Source organism: Oncorhynchus tshawytscha, linkage group LG03, assembly GCF_018296145.1.
Source record: "Oncorhynchus tshawytscha isolate Ot180627B linkage group LG03, Otsh_v2.0, whole genome shotgun sequence".
In the NCBI taxonomy this organism is placed as follows: Eukaryota; Metazoa; Chordata; class Actinopteri; order Salmoniformes; family Salmonidae; genus Oncorhynchus; species Oncorhynchus tshawytscha.
Window position 1 is genome coordinate 43,377,472 of NC_056431.1, and position 17,220 is coordinate 43,394,691.

The 17,220-nt window shown below is 46.4% G+C and overlaps 1 protein-coding gene across 2 annotated transcripts in view; it reads right to left on the reverse strand.

Moving 5' to 3' along the window:
• Positions 1–17,220, reverse strand: part of LOC112236273 (STE20/SPS1-related proline-alanine-rich protein kinase) — a 33,678-nt gene that overhangs the window by 11,596 nt on the left and 4,862 nt on the right. The window contains exons 5-15 of one of the 2 annotated variants that reach the window (XM_042316684.1): positions 16,780–16,835; positions 16,194–16,303; positions 16,000–16,101; positions 15,719–15,852; positions 15,372–15,420; positions 15,210–15,275; positions 11,109–11,180; positions 10,577–10,699; positions 9,756–9,797; positions 9,144–9,200; positions 4,926–4,993 (exon numbers count right to left, since the gene is read on the reverse strand). In XM_042316684.1, the coding sequence (XP_042172618.1) occupies positions 4,926–4,993; positions 9,144–9,200; positions 9,756–9,797; positions 10,577–10,699; positions 11,109–11,180; positions 15,210–15,275; positions 15,372–15,420; positions 15,719–15,852; positions 16,000–16,101; positions 16,194–16,303; positions 16,780–16,835 (879 nt within the window). The remainder of the gene's footprint in view (positions 1–4,925; positions 4,994–9,143; positions 9,201–9,755; positions 9,798–10,576; positions 10,700–11,108; positions 11,181–15,209; positions 15,276–15,371; positions 15,421–15,718; positions 15,853–15,999; positions 16,102–16,193; positions 16,304–16,779; positions 16,836–17,220) is intronic. The other variant, XM_024404859.2, reaches the window with a different exon arrangement.

Genomic DNA, 17,220 nt, shown 5'->3' on the forward strand with positions numbered 1-17,220 from the left:
TGTCAGATTACATTGTAGGAGGTAAATAGATCGCAGAGGACAGTCGGAGCTAAGCCGCACACACAGATTGAGGAACCGTTTAGAAGTTTTAGGGATTTTATGTGCTACTTTTAAAAACATCAATCTTCCAGAGTCTTACTAGGAGTGTTAAGATTTTCTTAAACAACTGTGTTACTATCAACCCATCAGCACAGGGACAGAATAAGCCATGAATAAACAGACAGAATAGACCATGATTTTGCTCAGTCAGCTTCAAATGCCAGCATACCACACCTTCCAAATGAATCACCAGAGACGTCAGTGAGCACTAACAAGCATTGGGGCAATTGGAGTGTTTACCAGGTAAAGCATGAGCTGAAATAATTAATATAGAGAGGTCTTCTATCTACTAAAATAGATTTCCCCTGATAGGCAAAGGGGACTCAGGCAAACACTTGACTGGCAAACACAGAGAGAGTGCCATTCAAGGAGGGGAGAATCTCCACTGTAAAACATGACAGAATGTCATCACTCCCAGGTCCCCTGAGTAATTCAAGGAATGTTTGTCTATAGAACAATTTAATACTTCTGAACTGCACTCTGACACTGAAGCTGTTTGCAATGTGTCCTGTCCAGACTTATGATTGGTATGTTGGGGAAAGTTAGCTGTAAAGCTCTCTAGCACAGAGAGCGTTCACTGCAGTTCAAGGCTGAGGCCAGGTAAACAGATGGTCTGTTGTGTATAGACTACACACAGGGACTGACAGTGACCAGAAATCGGCGTTGACATTTCTAACACACCGGCCCATTTTTTTCCTCGATGACCCCACACCTGCCCATTTTATTCGTTGAGGCCCCATTATTAGCCAGTTAATTATAACCCCCAAAAAAAAAAAAGTTAGACAGGCCCACCAGGATAAAAATGGACCAGCCTATCTGGTATTTGTCCGAAATGTCAGATGGACACTCCGCCCCTGACTACACAGGAGAACTCTAAATCCTGTGTGGCATTGACAGGGAGGTTATTTCTTAAAACACCAACAAACAATCAATACACACATCTGGGGAGTGTTTGGAGTCAGAGGGAAAGTACTTCAGAGCTCCGGCCTTGGAAAAGCCTACATGAACAGGTCCACTGTGTGAGAGGAGATAGTATTAAATGTGCTAGTAATTATTTTTCAAAATAAAGGAGAGTAATTTGACTTCCTCGTGGGTTTTAATGAATGAGTTTACACACGGCAACACACAATAATCAAAACTTTTTGTCTGAGTCTACACAAGACAGGGTGGGCTGCGTGGGCATGATAACACCAGCCCATGGACAGACGGAATAAATATGCCACATCTGCCTGGAGCTTTATTGGTTAATTGTCTGACTTCTATCCTCCCATGATTACATACTCTATTGAATCAGCAATCAATTGCCAGTGAGGATGAAACGTCAATATGTGCCAAAGTCTTTCTTTCATGGAGCAGATCAAATGTTCAATTTCTTCTGTACAAAATAAAAAATGTAAACTCCCAGGTCATTCAAACTTTTCCTGTCATTCTTATTGTCTTTTAATTGAAGTTTCCTGGCGGTTCCAAGTCCCCCAACTAAACTATTGACTTCACAACTGCCACCAGTTTGCCGCCAAAATATTGACAACAAATACATAGACTTAGTAAAATAAATACAAGTGTAAACATTTTTTAAAGGATATTATGCTGAAACCCTCATATTAAGCACCAATGGTATTCACTAAATTGATGGTTTATATTTAGGATGTTTTACAGCTTTGTCATTCTGCTTTATTTTTTAAAATCATCTTATTTAATTATGTCATATATTTTCCATGTGATAAGGCCACACAGAGAGCCAGACATAATTACAGACACCTTAGATAATCTGAAGTACCCATAAAGGCCACTAGATATCTTGTGATAGATTACATGAAATCCTTGAAAGATATCAAAATTCTGATAGTTTCCATGTAAAATGAGAAAGTTTCCAGTAACATACCCTGCCTTTGCAACTCTAGCCATGGTCAACTCACCATAGCATCCCATCTGAATACAATTCTCGAAAGAACCTTAATTTATGGGTTCACGCTAGCATAAATCCCTTTCTAATCAGCCTTAACATCCTTATCAGTTTTGGGAGGAGAATTTATATAGTCTTGTGTTTGTTCTTTCAGATGCAATTAAGTTTCTCAAATTAGTTTTGTATTTTTACCCAAGAGAACACCACCACCACCACACGACGCAGCTCTTATACCACCAGAGCTCTGCTCATGGTTTACTCTCAGTGAAGCAATTGTTGGATTAAAACTATAATTACATTTGAATCTGCATTGATTATTATGATTACAAAACTGAAGCCTAAGAAACTTGTCAATGCAAGTCTTTTGTAAAAACAACGAGATACATCTGGCTACTATTGTATGGAAGAGTATAACATAATATTACGATCGGTGGAACGTGGTGTGTCCCATCTGACTGCCGATCAATCACTGATTCAAATAGAAAGACGTATCTAGAAGAGAGTGATTACTGTAATTCCATTGTGACTGGAAAGAGACAACGCCGGCACTATTCCATATGGGCTTAAATAATGCTATAGGTTTCAGGTTGAATCAGGTTAGATAGCTCCAACAATTTCCCCGTCTGTTTCCCACAACATAAATTCACTTTGAATGGAAATAAACTACACTTATCTCACTTGTCCTACTATTATGTTAACTAGATAGTCAGCACAGAAACAATGGAAGAATTGTACGAAAACATTTCCTATGCTCCCTGGGGATGCCCTATGAATTATTCAAAATAACATTCCTTTCTGTGATTCCTTTCACCAAACATGCACCCTCAGTACCCTCAGTACATTTTCTACAGGGACCTCCTAACTCTGACTTTTATGAAGCTTAGCCTTAATCCTGTTGTCAAGCTCTCACTAAAGACACGTCGTTCAAGACGTGTCAACCCCTCGGTTGCTGGATTTCTAGCATCTGTTCCACCCGTCCTCTCAGACAAAGAGGTCGGTCGTTCTCCGCATCTGTCCTTGCGAGTACGGCTGCATCCAAAAAGGCACGCTTCAAAAGTAGTTCCCCCTTTTACTGTATCTGCTTAAGGACCTGTTTGTCACTCATAGTCTGACCAGTGCCCATGTCATCTCCTGAACCTCTGGGGACTGGGTACGGCAGACGTCTTTAGGCTGATGCATTACAAACTGTAGTGGCAAACATATTTTCTGTCAGGCGAAAAGAGATGGTGAGTGTAGATGATGGTGTTATAACGGAACACTTGTTTTACTGCACTGACTCAGGACTGTGGAGAATATATAGTATTGCGTTATACCAGTTTACGACATATTCAAAAGCTGTGCAATGTCACCAATGTAATTCAGCTCAGCGAATCAAATGTAATGTAATGCTCTTTCAAGTGCTCCCAGAACTGCTTTTACAGTTCATGGACTAAATGGGGTTATATAGAAATCTCTCTGCAAATATATCCACATCATAATTCTACATAAAGTGTCAAAACCGATTCTAACAAAGCCCCATTATTGCTCTATGGGAGATTGGGAGTTGACAGGGCTAAGCTAAAGCCATTTCAGTTTATCTGAACAAGTCCTTCAGCCAAAGGAGGGCTTGAAATTGAGAGTCCTGATAAATGTGCTGCTCTCCTTGGGCTGCTGCATGACAGGGACTGACTGTTTCAGCACAGATCACAGAGGTGTGGATCTTGTCAGTTTACTTTGGACTTAATCTACCAAGACACACGTCACTGCAATCCTTTTGCTGTGGCGAGACTGCCCTCAGCGCAGACCAGGATTGGTTTAATACATAGCACATACAGCAAACCACTTATTAGCAAAAGATACATCGCTCCCCATACACTGCCAAGGAAAACAGCCTGAAACGGCTGCAATGAATAGAACCACGGCCACTGACAAATAACGACAGCCCCACTACTCACAGAACTGTCCATTTATTTACATGTAAAGGTTAGAATAATTACACTTCTCCAGTAGCCAGCCCTCCAGTTGGCCTGCTGTTGGCATGCAGTGGAGAGGATGGCTTTGTGTGTTGCACAGTGTGCCTGGGGAGGGCCCTTCAGATGCTGCCTGCTATCTCATCGACCCAGAGCCTACTATGCTACACTGCACCCAGTGCTGTATTTTGCTCTTCAAGGGGCAGCAGGCAGACTTCAAACTGTCCAGAAATACTCCATTGTCCATGTCTGTGGCAGACATCTGTGTGTGTGCGTGCGTCATAGTTTTGCACATTTGCCTTGCATATCCTGCTTTCAGACGGTGTTTAAACCTGCTTCCATTTTGCTGTGGGGGAAGTAAAATGGATTTAAATTCAATGTAATAAATATAAACTGCCATCCTCTTGGGAAAGGATTTGACTTCTTGGAGGAGTCTGAAGCCTAAACGACACTAGTTATCATACATGTATCATAAAAGGACAAAATATATAAAGAGTGATAAGTCTGAGCCTAAATCTAATCCTAAACCTATTCCATATTGGTCACAAGTCTTGCTCTAGCCTTGAATTGTCTTTTAGCAATAGGTCTTTAACCTGGCAGATACGTCCCAGTGGCTGAAAGTGCCTGGACTAGCTGAAATGAAGGTGAAGTCAGATCAGGTCAGTGCTGGTAAGTCTGGTGGCAGCGCAGGTCATTAACAGCCCTCTAATTCAGTCCCTGAGAACACAGTAATGTGGAGCTGGGCCAATGGAAAGTCAATCGAGTGTAACACTCGCCCTCTTCCAACCCAACCTCTCAGCCAGATTAGAGAGACCAGATCCTCGGTTAAGTCAGATCATCTCTTTAGAGAGCCAAGACATCATTATGTCATCATTAGGTCTATGAGCAGCAGGGTACATGTTGAGTGATCCTCAGACTTCTGTTTGGGTGAAGCGGACGTAAGGAGGATGAGGCCAAATTGAGACTCTGCTTACCTTAGCCTTAGGACCATATTTAGAGCACCTTGAATATAGGGCCCTGTGTTCTTCTCAAATGGTTGAACCTGTAAGTAAAGAGTGAGTCAATAAAGCCAGAAAGTACTCAATGTCTCCTGGAGCATTAAAAAAATATAACTGACTATACACCGGTTAAACTACAAAAGCAACAGAAGAATACATCAGTTATATCACACAAAATACATTCAATATATACAGTGTATTGTATTGATGTATTCTGACAAGATCGTTGAGTTCTGTTTTTGAGGAGGCACAATCCTTTGACTAGGCCCTGACTCAACAAAGTAAGAACCACAGTAGCACTTATGGCCTCGAGCCATATCACACTTTCTGTAGCCATGGGGACAGTGTTGTGTAGGCAATGAAGCTTGCTTGGTTCCTTGATCTGATCTACAGGCTATGCATCAAAGTAGTCTATTTTGTATTGATAAGCAAATAAAATATCAGTGACTGTTCAAACAACAATGTAGCCTTATCAATCCCCCCAAAAATGTATTTTGTTTAGAAGTACTAACTATTGATTCCAGGCTAGTGGACCAAAACTTGTGTGAATACATTCAAGTAGCATATCAAACTAGGACAACTGTAACGGCTTTCTTGTGGTGAAGGTGAGTCGGACCAAAATGCAGCGTTGTGATGATTCATGTTATTTTAATAAAGGAAAACCTATACATGAATAAACTACCAAAATAATGAAAATGTGAAAACCGAAACAGTCCTATCTGGTGCAAACACAGAGACAGGAACAATCACCCACAAACACACAGTGAAACCCAGGCTACCTAAATATGGTTCCCAATCAGAGACAATGACTAACACCTGCCTCTGATTGAGAACCATATCAGGCCAGACATAGAAATAGACAAACAAGACATCCAACATAGAATGCCCACCCAGCTCACGTCCTGACCAACACTAAAACAAGGAAAACACATACAAACGATGGTCAGAACCCCCCCCAAGGTGCGGACTCCGAATGCACAACCTAAACCTATAGGGGAGGGTCTGGGTGGGCATCTGTCCGCGGTGGCGGCTCTGGCGCTGGACGTGGACCCCACTCCATAATTGTCTTAGTCCACCTCCTTAGCGTCCCTTGAGTGGCGACCCTCGCCGCTAACCTTGGCCTAGGAAACCTAACAACGGGCAGGTAGCAGGCTCTGGCAGATCCTGGCTGGCTGGTGGCTCTGGCAGATCCTGGCTGACTGGCGGTTCCGGCAGATCCTGGCTGACTGGCGGATCCAGGCTGTATGGCGGATCCTGGCTGAATAGCGGATCTGGAAGATCCTGGCTGACTGGCAGCTCCGGCTGCTCCATGCTGACTGTCAGCTCCATGCTGACCGGCTGCTCTGGCTGCTCCATGCTGACCGGCTGCTCTGGCTGCTCCATGCTGACCGGCTGCTCTGGCTGCTCCATGCTGACCGGCTGCTCTGGCTGCTCCATGCTGACCGGCTGCTCCATGCTGACCGGCGGCTCTGGCTGCTCCATGCTGACCGGCGGCTCTGGCTGCTCCATGCTGACCGGCGGCTCTGGCTGCTCCATGCAGACCGGCGGCTCTGGCTGCTCCATGCAGACCGGCGGCTCTGGCTGCTCCATGCAGACCGGCGGCTCTGGCTGCTCCTTGCAGACTGGCAGCTCCTTGCAGACTGGCAGCTCCTTGCAGACTGGCAGCTCCTTGCAGACTGGCAGCTCCTTGCAGACTGGCAGCTCTGGCAACTCCTTGCAGACTGGCAGCTCTGGCAACTCCTTGCAGACTGGCAGCTCTGGCAACTCCTTGCAGACTGGCAGCTCTGGCAACTCCTTGCAGACTGGCAGCTCCTTGCAGACTGGCAGCTCCTTGCAGACTGGCAGCTCCTTGCAGGCTGGCAGTTCTATGCAGACTGGCAGTTCTATGCAGACTGGCAGTTCTGAACAGGCGGGAGACTCCGGCAGGGCTGTAGAGGCGGAAGGCTCTGGCAGCGCTAAACAGGCGGGAGACTCCGGCAGCGCTGTAGAGGAGGAAGGCTCTGACTGCGCTGAACAGGCGGGAGACTCCGGCAGCGCTGGAGAGGAGGAAGGCTCTGGCAGCGCTAGATAGGCGGGAGACTCCGGCAGCGCTGGAGAGGAGGAAGGCTCTGACTGCGCTGAACAGGCGGGAGACTCCGGCAGCGCTGGAGAGGAGGAAGGTTCTGGCAGCGCTGGACAGGCGAGGCGCACTGTAGGCCTGATGCGTGGTGCTGGCACTGGTGATACTGGGCCGAGAACACGCACAGGAAGCCTGGTGCGGGGAGCTGCCACCGGAGGGCTGGTGCGTGGAGGTGGTACTGGATAGACCGGACCGTGCAGGCGCACTGGAGCTCTTGAGCACCGAGCCTGCCCAACCTTACCTGGCTCGATGCCCACTCTAGCCCGGCCGATACGAGGAGCTGGAATGTACCGCACCGGGCTATGCACCCGCACTGGGGACACTGTGCGCTCCAAAGCATAACACGGTGCCTGCCCGGTCTCACTAGCCCCCCGGTAAGCACAGGGAGTTTGCGCAGGTCTCCTACCTGGCGTAGCCATACTCCCTGTGAGTCCCCCCCCAAAGAAAGTTTTGGGGCTGACTCTCGGGCTTCCATCCGCGTCGCCGTGCTGCCTCCTCATACCAGCGCCTCTCTGCTTTCGCCGCCGCCAGTTCTTCTTTGGGACGGCGATATTCTCCAGGCTGTGCCCAGGGTCTTTTACCGTCCAACTCATCCTCCCATGTCCAGTACTCCTCTTTGGGCTGCTCCTGTTGCCTCTTCTCCTGCTGCACCTTGGGGCGGCTACACTCCCCTGGTTTATCCCAGGGTCCTCTCCCGTCGAGGATTTCCTCCCATGTCCAAGAGTCCTGTGTCTTTGGCCGCTGTTGCTGCTGTCCGTTACCACGCTGCTTGGTCCTGTTGTGGTGGGTAATTCTGTAACGGTTCTCTTGTGGTGAAGGTGAGGCGGACCAAAACGCAGTGTTGTGATGATTCATGTTATTTTAATAAAGGAAAACCTATACATGAATAAACTACCAAAATAATGAAAATGTGAAAACCGAAACAGTCCTATCTGGTGCAAACACAGAGACAGGAACAATCACCCACAAACACACAGTGAAACCCAGGCTACCTAAATATGGTTCCCAATCAGAGACAATGACTAACACCTGCCTCTGATTGAGAACCATATCAGGCCAGACATAGAAATAGACAAACAAGACATCCAACATAGAATGCCCACCCAGCTCACGTCCTGACCAACACTAAAACAAGGAAAACACATACAAACGATGGTCAGAACGTGACAACAACATTGTAGGTTACACCGGCAAGTATAAGAATATTTGCCAGGGCATATTATTTCATTATAAATCTGATTATTTTACATGAAGATGTGGGAAGCTAAAAAGTTATCTAGCTTGCAGTGTTTAGCCAACTTGCTAGAAAAGGAAGACAGCAAGACAAGACTCTTTTTTGCTTTCACAACAAATAAGACAACAAGAATTCACCCAAAAAGGTATTTTGTTAAGAATGAATAACTAATTTTTACAGGCTATTGTGAAACTATAGAACTTGCTGTAGCCAACTAGCTAGCCATGTGCTTTTTTCTCAATGACCAAAACATTATGTTTTATTTTTAGTTGATATGGGAAAGATCACAAAAGCAGCATATTAAACTGAGATAATGTTTTAGGTTATGTTTGAGGTTATTATTTTAAATTATAAATCTGATTATTTCACATGGAGATGTGGGAAGCTAAAAGGCTAACTAGCTTGCTATGTTTTTAGCCAGGCTAAACCCGCCAGGCTGCCAGCTAGCTCCTAGTAGCAATGGAAGGCGACTCTTCCCTTGTTTTCACAAAACGAAAAGACAAAAATAAAATATTTTGCTATCACCCCGGGAGTGGGACCGGTGAGGATCGGTGAGGATATCATGTTACCAAAGGTGTCTGCTACTCCAGAAATCCCACTCCACCCACGCGCACGCAGTGGAGCTTGTAGTAACCTTAACAGTTAAGCCCTGAGCTGGCAGTGTCAGCAGGACGGCCATTTACTCTGACTTATTACTGCTGAAAGGGCCCCTCCATGAGCCTCAGGGATACTGGCACATACTCACTCAAACACACACAAACACACACACTCAGTGGTGCATCAAGGTCACTGAATCATGACAAATAACATCTGCCTCTGTTGCTGCTCCTGAAAGCCTCACCTGTGGATGCTGAATGGATAGCCCTTCAATGGGAATAGTGTTGGCGTTCTCCTCATCCTGTGGCACAAAACGAAAGGCATACAGTAAATATATAACATACACTAGTCCTTTTTTCTGTGCTATAGAGGAGCATCGTTAGCAATAACAAATCTTTGCACAAGATTAGACATCGCTCATCTCAGTCAGCAAATAGAGAAGTCAATACAAAACAATCCATATGTAAAACATTTAGTTGTTTTTGAACAATCAATCAAATAGAGAAAGCATGCATACACGTTCACCCTGGGCTTAAAATCAATGAGTCCGAGAGATTGTGGCGGGTGAGATGTACTAGGTTTTTTCCCCAGATTTAATCATTTATACACAACCTGCTCCCTGTTAAGGCAGGCAATTGGATTTTCCAATGATGCCCTTTGTAAAGTAATCAAATTATACAGGAAGAAACAGGGACAAAGTAAGTCTATTAACCTTGTCAATGTGCAGGTTTACATACTTATAAAAATCAATCTTCCCCCACATTTCACCTGAGGATCTGTCTCAATGATGTCAAAAAGACACCAACGATGATAAACCATGCATATGTGTTTATAGAACAGAAAAGCGCTAACTTACGTCTTTGTTTTCATCTTCGTTCTCCTCTCTGACCCTTCGCGACTGGAAGGCAATATCAAACACAAACAAAATGATCTTCTCACTCTTGACAAATCTAAATATGACTGCCAGGTGTAGAACTCAATCCCTGCAGAATAATTAGCATAATGTCGCGGAGGCAACTGAACATTCAAAGCTGAAGCAGACAGAACATCATTATCAGCATTTGTCACATAATTGCTTTGTGTAATTATTCCCTGTAAGAGCCATACAGGTTATGCATCTATATCAAATAACCTTTTGATCTTTGATCATGGCTGTCTTCCCCTCTCCCTCCCCAGCCCCCTACAGCCATCTTCAAACCCTTACCAACTACCTATAGTGACTTGTGACTCTAGTGACATGTGACATGTGACTCTAGTGACAGCTAGCTCACTGCTCTCACAGAGATCCATGCAGGATCTAGGACTGTACAAAGGCTAAAGAAAAGGAGAGTTTCATGGCTTCAACATGACCCTCTGAAAAAATGGTTCCCAAAGGGTTCTTCGGCTGTCCCCATGTAGAGCCCTTTATACAGAGGGTGCTACGCGGAACCGAAAAGGGTTCTACACGGAACCCAAAAGGGTTCTACACTACATGTAACCCAAAAGGGTTCTATCTGGAACCAAAAGGGTTCTATCTGCAAACAAAAAGGGTTCTTCAAAGGATTATCCTATGGGGACAGCTGAAGAACCCTTTTAGGTTCTAGATAGCACCTTTTTTCCTAAGAGTGTAGTTGTTCCATTTTTCTCCAGCCTGTGGCTTTAGTTTGGATGCGTATCTCTTGTCATGGTCTCACCTACCCTGCCTTGATTGACAGCAGCCTTGCCCTCCTCGCTCCCCTCGTCCAGCTCATCATCGCTCCACTCCCAGTCTCCGTCTTCCGTCTTGTGCAGATGGCCGCTGGACCCTGGAACTCTCCTCACCTGGGCCAAACACAGCACAACTGTTAACCCACACCATCAAACTGTAGGGCGGAGAGACAAAACACATTTAGTAGCATACCTTCTTCTGAGGTTCTCTCACTAAGTCAGCACAACATCAAATGTTATTCATCTGTCTTATATGAGTTTGTAGGATTTTAGAAATATACACTCGTACTATATGAGAGTGCAGTTGAATTGATCAAACACTAGCTTGGGCTTGGATTCCTCTCTGAGAGTGTTTAAGGTCTACAAAACGGCTGCTATGAGCTAGCAGGAAACAAAAGAACAGAGAACACCAAAACGAAACACAGAGAAAACAAAACACAAAAACTCCTTAATAAGAAGCTAACTCTGGATGAATCTAAGCGGAAGCACCCAGCATTCTAGGGCTAAGTCAAAGAACATGTACCCTTCTGACGGCATCAAGTTCTTTCTCCGAACCTGACACAGAGCCCATGCTCCTGGAATTCTGCTCTGGCTCCTTGAGCGAAACAAAAAAGCATCAGTCCACTGTGTGTGGATGCATGTGACAGTTCAGTAGCCTGTATGTCTCTCTACACACACACATATATGGAACCACCAAGCTGTCTATGCCAAAACATGTGTACAACTACATTTAGTACTATAGGAACAGAAATTTCAATATTTATGAGCATGCACATTTAGAGAAACACACAAACAGAAGATATGGGATTAAGATGTACATACAGGCAATTTACAAGAGCCATATATAGATGCAATGACTCTAAACTGTATTATCTGTGTACTAGTGTGGGAAATCACTCAGCATTATATCAGTATTATTTTCCAACTTTCAATTACGTAACACATCAGTGACTGTTGCAGCCGACCACCCTCGGTGTCAGCCTCTAGAAATAATCTTTGCTCAGTACCTCCTGCAGGTCTCCCTATTAGGAGATCAACTAAGGAGCAAGGGTGCCCTCTGCTGGCCAATGAACAACTGCTGAAATCCTGTCCTTTGCCTGGAGATGCATGTCTTAAATATTACTATTTTGTATTCAACTCTGGTTGAATTAATACGCCTGCACAGCCCATGGTTCAATATGGACTTCTCTATAGATTGCTAAATCACAGTCTACCCATGTTTAGAACTTCCCTTCTGATGTAAAAATAGGTACCCTACACAATAAACTCCTTGCATTTCTATTGCAAAATCTACCTTTCCTTGCTCCTCTGGGGAGCGACTCCAATGTTTAACAAGCCTATAGCTTGTGGGAGCAGATTCTTAGAGCAGAAAAGGGAAGACAGGAGAGAAGGGAGGCTCAGTGAAGGGGCAGGGGGAGAGAGAGAGGGCAGGAGAGGAGAGAGAATGAGGGACGGGCAAGGGGAAGAGATTCTCAAGGAGGCGCAGTGGAGAAATACTGAGGGAGGGGCAGGGGGAGAGGCTGAGGCAGGAGGGAAAGAATGGAGGGAGACTCAGGGACGGGCAGGGGAGAAGGGAGAGGGGGCTACCTAGTCAGTTGCACAACTGAATGCATTCAACCGAAATGTGTCTTCCGTATTTAACCCAACCCCTCTGAATCAGAGAGGTACGGTAAGAGAGGGGGCAGGGGAAAAGGGAGGCTAAGGGAGGGGGGAAGGGGAGGAAGGGAGTCTGCAGAAGGGGGCAGGTGATAGACTGGAACACAGTTTTGACTACTCCTACAGTTTTGCTTCGGTACTGCAGCATAAATGTCGCCCGGCTCAGAAAGACAATTTCCATGCACGGCCACATAGAGAAGTCAAATTTGAAAATAAGACACTTTAGTCATCACCTTTGTGCACAAAACATCCATTGAATTACTCAAATAACTGTCGCTGAGGCCAATATTTTTCCATCACTCACAGCCGAAGATATTAACATTTTATATTCATCCAATGTCTGCCATGTTTTTGGATGACGTGACCGCTGCTCGCTCTGCACCCTGTGCGCACTGAGTGCGTATGTGATGGTGGTCCGTATAAACTGGATGCAACTCGGATATAGGCGGTCCATGAATCGGCGTATGCAAACGTGAGTAGATTATCCTGTAAACAATGGTCGGACATCTTGGACGCAGTCTCCAGTTCCTATTAAACCTCAGTGAGAGACAGAAAGAGGGGGGGGGCAAGCAGGGAAAGAGACTGATCTGGTCCATGATGTGGACAGGTCAGTGTCCTGGGATGACAATGTTTCTGCTAGGTTTCTTGTCTGTGCAGGCTGGCCTGTGTCTGCTGAGTGGATAATGTGGGTGACTCTCCATAGGTCAGAACAGCACACAAGCAAACCATTCTATTATCACAGAGGCAACACAGAGGACACAGAGGACACTACTCTATGACTCGCACTCCTCATCTGCAATCAAGTGAGACAGACTCAACACAGCTCCATTACTGTACGTGCGAGCTGTGCATTTACGCCAGAAGACAAAACTGTGATGTGTTCGCAGGATCAGGATTGGCTGAAAAGGGCATCACGATTACATTACAGCCTCAGAATAGAATACTAATCATTGTACTGTCATGCTCCAATCAACCATAATCTCACATTAAACTATGTTCCCAAATTGAATCAACCCACACGATCTGAATGATTGGGACTGTTGTTCTGACCAGCAACTGTCCACCCCTCCATCTGACAACTCTGTCACGAGTCACTTCCCTCTCTATTGACATTATGCGCTGCTAAATGATTGTTTCGCGCGACACCCATGTCCCCCCCGGCAACCCATGCCCCCCCCATGTCACCCCTTCCCCCAGTCACCCCTTCCCCCAGTCACCCCTTCCCCCAGTCACCCATGTCCCCCCCCAGTCCCCCATGTCCCCCCATTCACACATGTCCCGGCCAGTCACACATGTCCCGGCCAGTCCCCCATGTCCCGGCCAGTCACCCATGTCCCCCATGTCCCGGCCAGTCACCCATGTCCCCCAGTCACCCATGTCCCCCCCCAGTCACCCATGTCCCGGCCAGTCACACATGTCCCGGCCAGTCACCCATGTCCCCCATGTCCCGGCCAGTCACCCATGTCCCCCAGTCACCCATGTCCCCCAGTCACCCATGTCCCCCGAGTCCCCCTTCCCCCAGTCACCCCTTCCCCCAGTCACCCCTTCCCCTCCCAGTCACCCCTTCCCCCAGTCACCCATGTCCCCCCAGTCACCCATGTCCCCCAGTCACCCATGTCCCCCAGTCACCCATGTCCCCCCAGTCACCCATGTCCCCCAGTCACCCATGTCCCCCCCATGTCCCCCCAGTCACCCATGTCCCCCCAGTCACCCATGTCCCCCCCAGTCACCCATGTCCCGGCCAGTCACACATGTCCCCCCAGTCACCCATGTCCCCCCAGTCACCCATGTCCCCCCAATCACCCATGTCCCGGCCAGTCACCCATGTCCCCCAGTCACCCATGTCCCCCAGTCACCCATGTCCCCCCCAGTCACCCCTTCCCCCAGTCACCCCTTCCCCCTCAGTCACCTCTTCCACCCCCAGTCACCTCTTCCCCCCAGTCACCCCTCCCCCAAGTCACCCCTTCCCCCAGTCACCCATGTCCCCCCAGTCACCCATGTCCCCCCAGTCACCCATGTCCCGGCCAGTCACACATGTCCCGGCCAGTCACACATGTCCCGGCCATTCACCCATGTCCCGGCCAGTCACCCATGTCCCCCAGTCACCCATGTCCCCCAGTCACCCATGTCCCCCAGTCACCCATGTCCCGGCCAGTCACCCATGTCCCGGCCAGTCACCCATGTCCCCCAGTCACCCATGTCCCCCCCGGCCAGTCACCCATGTCCCGGCCAGTCACCCATGTCCCGGCCAGTCACCCATGTCCCGGCCAGTCACCCATGTCCCAGCCAGTCACCCATGTCCCGGCCAGTCACCCATGTCCCCCAGTCACCCATGTCCCCCAGTCACCCATGTCCCCCCAGTCACCCATGTCCCCCCCCAGTCACCCATGTCCCGGCCAGTCACCCATGTCCCCCAGTCACCCATGTCCACCCAGTCACCCATGTCCCGGCCAGTCACCCATGTCCCCCCAGTCACCCATGTCCCCCCAGTCACCCATGCCCTGTCAGTGAATTTCCATCCAATCCGTTCACCCTGATCTTTTTGCCTCCTGAGAATAGGAGGATGATGGCATACCAAACATCAGGCAACTGAGCATGCAAATGGTGTGTTTAAGTGCACCTCTCCGTTACCTAACCACTCACGTTAAATCCCATTTGTCTTTGTCTCTGCCACTTGCAGTGAGCGTCTGAGCGACATTACAGACCACTAATGCGTGAGTTGTCAGCACATCCATTCTGCATGACTGATATTGTTCCAGCAGTGGCCCATATTTGCAGCCACCCCCACATAACAGTTGGAGCACAAAGTGAATGAAGTGTTGAACAGAGAGAGAGAGAGAGAGAGAGAGGACACTCGATGTGTGTTGACTGGGGGAGAGTGTCCTGCCAAACCTTAGCATACTTTGTTCATAATGTTTAGTCAATATTGGGATTGCTTTAATGGGAATTATGTTTGTTTAGACATTACCCTTTTGGCTCTCTGGGTTATGTTCGGTGCTCTGCATAGCAGCTTTTCAATCAGATACTCTCTGTTCTGAAAATGAAAATCACAACCCGCGTTAAAAACATCAACCTACCAATTCTTTACCCCACCAATAGAACAGGTACAATTCTGGCAGTAAAAGCATACCTTGGCCTTCTGGAAAAATTTACATTTCAAAAGTTCTGTTGCTGTAGGCCTAAAGAGAAGCAAAATATATGGAGATATAAGAACACTTAAAAATCATTGGCCTGGAACTGAATGTACCATTCCTACAATCTGTCTGTGTGAGAATATATATCTTATTGTGTGGGTATGGGTGAGACCACTAAACATGACTGTATTTCAGGACTCTCTTGTAAAAGTGGATGATGCTCTACAGAGACTCGATCACCACCCAAGGCCATCAGAGTTACTGTATCATCAACCGGTGACAGACTCCACAGATATACAGTGTAGGTCTAATGCAGTTCACAGAATGGCAGACATGTACAAACCTCTTGGCGGGCTCCTTCTGAAGGCACAGGGTTATTAGCTTCCTAAATGATTTCCCATATTTTTTCAGCATCTCTTTATCCTCCACACCCGTGTCTAAGGTGGGGGGATCATTCTGTAAGGTCAGCATTAAGACCTGGGAAGAGAAGAGGAAGGGTCAAAAGCATGCACGCGGTCTCGCGGTAGTTACATAGACACAGGGTAGAAATCTGCCTTTCGTGGTTCATTAGTTAAGATGTAGGCATATTCCACTGGCAGCTGGATATACAGCGATCAGGCTCACCTTCATGGGTGGGTATCGGTGGTAAGGTGCAGACCCTGTGGCCAACTCTATGGCAGTGATTCCAAAACTCCAAATATCTGCTTTGAAATCATAGCCTCGTACCTGTGGGCATAGCAGCACTACTGTTAGTGTTGTACAGTCTATGTGAAAACAGCTGGTAGATGTTACTAAAACTGGCCACAAGACAGTCTCACCTGTTCCATTACTTCAGGGGCCATCCAACATGGTGTGCCCACAAAGGTCTTCCGTACTTTGTTTCTGGTCATATCCCCTCCAGTGGCCAAAAAGGCACTAACTCCAAAATCTATTGGGAAATAAGTATAATTCAGATGAAATGCATTGATGTAATTAATGTTATACCTAATTAACATCTTATGAAACGGAATATATTGATGCTATGCAGTATTTTCACAACTATTTCATGTTCTCCACCTTATACAAACTGTGCACACTCAATATCTTCCGTTGCATTCATGTTAGAAAGATTTTATTTTGAGTGTTTGTTGAATAAAGGTCGTCCAACTATATGACAGAGACCGTAGGCCTCTTGTGATTTATGATGGGGGACCTGTTTGACTACCTTTATGTTAATGTTATTCAGTAAATATTGTGAACTACTTTTGATTGGTGAAGTCTGGCGTTTTGTCTATTATGCTGTTGAATTAACTGGATGTATGGAAACATCATAAAAAGTCATATATAACTGTGGCAAGTGAGCGAGCTGTGAGAACAGAATGTGACAGGTGAAGGTGGGGTGAAATAGGGACATCACTCACACACCTGCAATCTGAACAGAGCCGTCCTCTCCCAACAGGATGTTCCCAGCCTTCACATCCCTGAAGTCACACACAAAAACACCCCAGTCATGCTCAAACAGTATCTCTCTATGTAAGTGGGGCAGCATCGATTGCATCAATGTGTGTAAATTTGTTTTGCAGCCTGCTGTCATTTGGAACACAGGCCAAGGGGGTAATAGTGGTTTAGTTTTTTATGACCTTGACATCCAGGAAAGTACAAAAAAAAAACACACAACCTGTGTGATCAAAGGGAAGTTCAAACAACACAAGTTCAAACAAATTATGTCAATAAATGACATTGAAACAGAATATTCATCACAATTTATCTAACACTATGTAACTCCTAGATTACATTTTATAGATTCATATTTTGGAACTTTTATATTCGATCTTACTTTATTTTTTATAAATCATATATATATAA